This window comes from Phytophthora sojae, assembly GCF_000149755.1.
Source record: "Phytophthora sojae unplaced genomic scaffold PHYSOscaffold_43, whole genome shotgun sequence".
NCBI classification, from domain to species: Eukaryota; Oomycota; class Peronosporomycetes; order Peronosporales; family Peronosporaceae; genus Phytophthora; species Phytophthora sojae.
This window is the reverse complement of record NW_009258157.1, coordinates 1-3973: the sequence shown is the minus strand read 5'-3', so window position 1 is coordinate 3973 and position 3973 is coordinate 1. Positions and strand designations below refer to the sequence as shown.

Here is a 3973-nt window from a genome sequence, read left to right as displayed (position 1 = left end):
TTGTTTTCGTGTGCATTCACCGTGTTGCTTACATGTTAGGCCAGTCCCCCAACAAGTTGAATGTACTGATGGTTTTCGTACTCGCTGTCTCTTTTCGATCGTAAGTTACTTTTTGATATGATTGCACACAATCCGATGCAGAAGTACATCAAAGAGGTGTAGATTTGTTTCGAGTGCTAGGATGTTTTACGAACTGTTGATCGTGCATTTCCTTTTAAAAAAAGAAGGGAGCATGTACCTACCAAGACTGCAACTTAGCTTGCTGCTCTATCTTACCGCACGGCACACATTAGGAATTGACGGTACTAACGAAATGATACTCAAAGCGGAAACTGCCTTAATCCGTCGACGACCCGCTGCCAACAACCACAGTGGCGTTCGTTCCGATGATGACCCGGCAGTCCCGATGATGACCCGGCACTGACCCCTCCCAGAAAGAGGCACGCACTGCGCATCATGAAAAAAAGATAAGCGTTACATACTTTCCCACAAATGAATGCAAGCAACAGAGCAGGATCCACCTACTGTAAGCTTGCCACTGCGCGTTCTGGAATCCGAGCCAGTAAATGGAGAAGACGCAGTCGCCGTTGCAAGACGAGTAATCCACCGGCATCTAATCTTCGGTACAGAATCAACGTCCCGCGCGGTCATTTTGGCGAAAGCTACGACGAGGAGCGGACTCCACACTATGCGCACCCTGACTCGAACAACATGGTGATGTTTCTCATGCAGCAGTTGCCGAATTTGTACAACACGCTCCTCTACACTAAGGTGACTACGTTTCGCACGTACGAGCCCACTGAAGACCCCGACTGGAATCGTTCTGGGTATTTCGTGGAGCCAATGGACAAGTTCTTCAAGTCTCGCGATATTACCATCTCTCCAGTGTTTTCGTGTATTTGCTGGTTAAAGTCAGTCGCTGCGTTGCAAGGAGATGGAGGACTCGGTCGTAATACGAAGTTAACCTTGAAGCACGCGGCAGATCTCACGACTAAATTCGATGTGACCGTGGCTAAGGGAGCAGTTCAGGCTGTTAACAAGCAGCTTCACTGCTTTTATCAGTACTATGCCACGGCTATTCGAAGGTCGGGCCAGGATTCCCATCTAGCTCACACGAACCCGATAGTGGCGGGCCTGATGATGCTGGATCACCATCTCGAGTACCTGGATTTGGCAAGTGAACTGATTGTGGTAACGTCGAAGTTGCATTTCTTTGGGCATCTCTACAACGCGCTGGTGGTCGAAGGGTTTCTCTCGAAGTTGCCGTTTGTTGAGGAAATATTGGATATTTACGATAAAATGATTTTCACGCCTTCCAGAGCTGCAGCTACGCGTGGCGCTTACTACCGCACGTACCTATTGAGTTCATCCCTGAAAGCTACTGCACTAGAAGCAACAATTCGAGGAGATCGCACAGCCAATGGGTCCGGCAAGATGAAGCGAAGACCGGTGTTCTTTTTGAAGGATGTGTCCAAGATATTTCGGCTATTGACTAAGGGCGATACGTCGTTTTTACGGGCTGGTTCGTCGAGGGATTTGCTTACTAGCGCCGCCCGCATTTGCTCAGAAGAACTGTTCGAGACCCGCGTATTGTCTCGAGATATGCTGATACTCCACGATAACCTGACTGATATCTTCTCCGAAATGTGCAACATTTTGGGCGAAGATGAGGCGCGGAGTGTGGACGACGGGCAGCTCGTGACGCTAACTGTGATTCGAGTGTTAGATGCGATGCAGCCGAGTGGTGAAGTAGCTATGAGCGCAATGCCTGGTGGCAATCCGAATCCGTGGGTTGGTGACCGGGTGAATGGTAGGCGTTTCAGAGCAATTTGTACGGAACTAGCCGAAGTGATCCAGTCAAAGTTTGCGATCTCCCCAGTGGACCTCGAACGAAGATACTGCGTGTTCTCATCTTTTTTGGCTATCGAAAAGACGGACGATGAAGCTAGTAGCATCGAACTGCCTTCTACTCCAGTGGATGCTCTAGCTGAGCAAGTCGAACGGATGAACGTGGAACACCCAAGCTTGAACACCGCCGTGAATGCAGGAAAGAAGACGAAAAGGTGCAAAAAGAAAAACAAAAAGAACAAGAAGGGCAAAGCGAAGGGCGGTCAATCAACTGAAGCACCGAGGGCAATAGCAACGGGAGATGATGAGCTTGCGGAAAAATCCAAAATACTAAAGCAGCTACTTGCTGCAGTGGGCGCGGAGATTCCAGCAAATGACGGGCAAATTGGCGTTTCTGTTTTGGAGGACTCCTTGAGACGATCTGCGGCGGCTGTGTTTAATCGTTTGAGAGATACTAGCATCCCTGTGCACTGCAAAGCCGACGATGCGCATCACGCTAGCAAATTCATTGTGAGCTTGCAGGGGCTAGCTACGGAGTTTTCAGCTCCTGACCAGATCACTAGCTCGTCTATTCGCACGCGCAACATGATCTTTGCGGAAGCTTCACGCGTCATTTACTTGATGCAGAGGTTTCATCGAACGGACCACCCTGCTGTCACGGTTCCCGCTCTCACTCCTGTCCGCGAGCTTTGTGACACAAGTCCAAGCTTCACTCAGTTTGTGGTGAATACCGCTCGAATTGGCGTCTCGGTCGACAAAAAGTCACAAGCTCTATTGGAAAAGCGATTGTTCGTTGCTGAAGCGGCTTCACAAAGTTATCCTCTTAGATCTTCGAGTGCTAGTGCAAACTTACTCGAAATCATGCGAGGATATGGGACTGGGGAAAACGTCGAGTCCGGATACCTTTCGTGCTTTGGAGTGGTTTTTGACAGATATGACCGACGATTATGAGCAGCAGAAGACGCTCGATGAAATGGACGGGCAGCCGTTCTATTTGACCTGGTGACTACCGGATCCCAAGACGCCTCCGAACTCGAGGATATGCTAGCTCCTATACCTGGTTTTGTGTGCTACGGAGATCGTATCAAGCATGTCGTATTCGGCGGGCCCAGAGAAGCTGTGACTCTAGGCCGGAAGGTGGTTGTTGCCTTGGCTGAGTCTATCGGCGTCCAGTTTTCCGAGCGCAACTCGTTGTTTTGTGCCAACGCTCTTCGGGTTGGCGACGTCGTGTTCTCGGCAGATGGGGTGGTTCGAGACACTACGTTTGTCAGAGTAAGAGGAAGCTCTGATTTAGTTTGACAAGAGTGTGCCCGTGCTGGCCAAAAGTTTCAAATAAGTGCTATCACGAATGGCAACCAACATCTGCGTAGTGAAATTGCACGATTTGTTTGAAATCACGATATATGAATCGAAAACACGCAAAAATGAGCTCCACAGCACTTGATCGTCGTCACCATGCTTCACCCTCACCATTATATGGTTCATCACGATCGCCATAGCGTTGTTGACCCCACCAGGGCCCCGTCCGGCCAGTTGCTGAACAGTGGTGAGATCAGGTCTTCGCCTGTTGCCTCGCGATCTGCTGCGCCACTCTTTCAGGAAGCCCTCCTGCAAGTTGGGAGATGTCTGACACGGGGTAGTGTAGCTTCAACCAGTTTTGGATCTGGACATCGCTTGGCGTCAATAGTCCCGTGATAGGCAGACGGGCGCTTCGCACGAAGTCGGGCGTGAAGGCTTCCGGGTGGTGCTCGTGTAGGAACAGCAGCACCTCGAACTTGTTCTTGGCGAGAGCAAGCGGGGTGAAGCTCGCAGGGTTGAGCTCGGGAAATCACCGCATCAGCCAAGATGCCACATCCAGATGGCGCTGACCATCGCCTGCTCGAATGGCCCGCCAGCCCCTTCGTCGAGTAGATACTGCATCGCCTTGTTGTTGCCCTTGGCAGCAGGGAAGCACACGAGACTCGAGAGCTCTCTGCTGCGGCCCATCTCGTCGATGACTTGCTGTCCTGTTGGGTGATCCACCAGGAACTTGATTACATCCAAATTGCCGTGGCGGCACGCCTCAGCCAGAGTGTAGTGCCACTGGCCGACCCAGAAGTAGCCGCAATCCAGCTTCCACTCGATG

The 3973-nt window shown here is 51.0% G+C and overlaps 2 protein-coding genes across 2 annotated transcripts; one reads left to right on the top strand and one right to left on the bottom strand.

The window, feature by feature from the left end:
- Positions 1-843: 843 nt before the first annotated feature.
- Positions 844-1608, top strand: PHYSODRAFT_536516 (hypothetical protein; the record flags this gene model as incomplete). The annotated part of the gene is made up of 1 exon (XM_009541859.1): positions 844-1608. A coding segment is annotated over one exon (765 nt), but the record flags the coding sequence as incomplete, so codon positions are not given.
- Positions 1609-3400: 1792 nt separating this feature from the next.
- On the bottom strand, positions 3401-3834 carry PHYSODRAFT_343300 (hypothetical protein; the record flags this gene model as incomplete). Its single annotated transcript, XM_009541858.1, has 2 exons — positions 3401-3667; positions 3718-3834. The coding sequence occupies 2 exons, from the start codon at positions 3832-3834 to the stop codon at positions 3401-3403; spliced, it is 384 nt and encodes a 127-aa protein (XP_009540153.1).
- Positions 3835-3973: the final 139 nt, after the last annotated feature.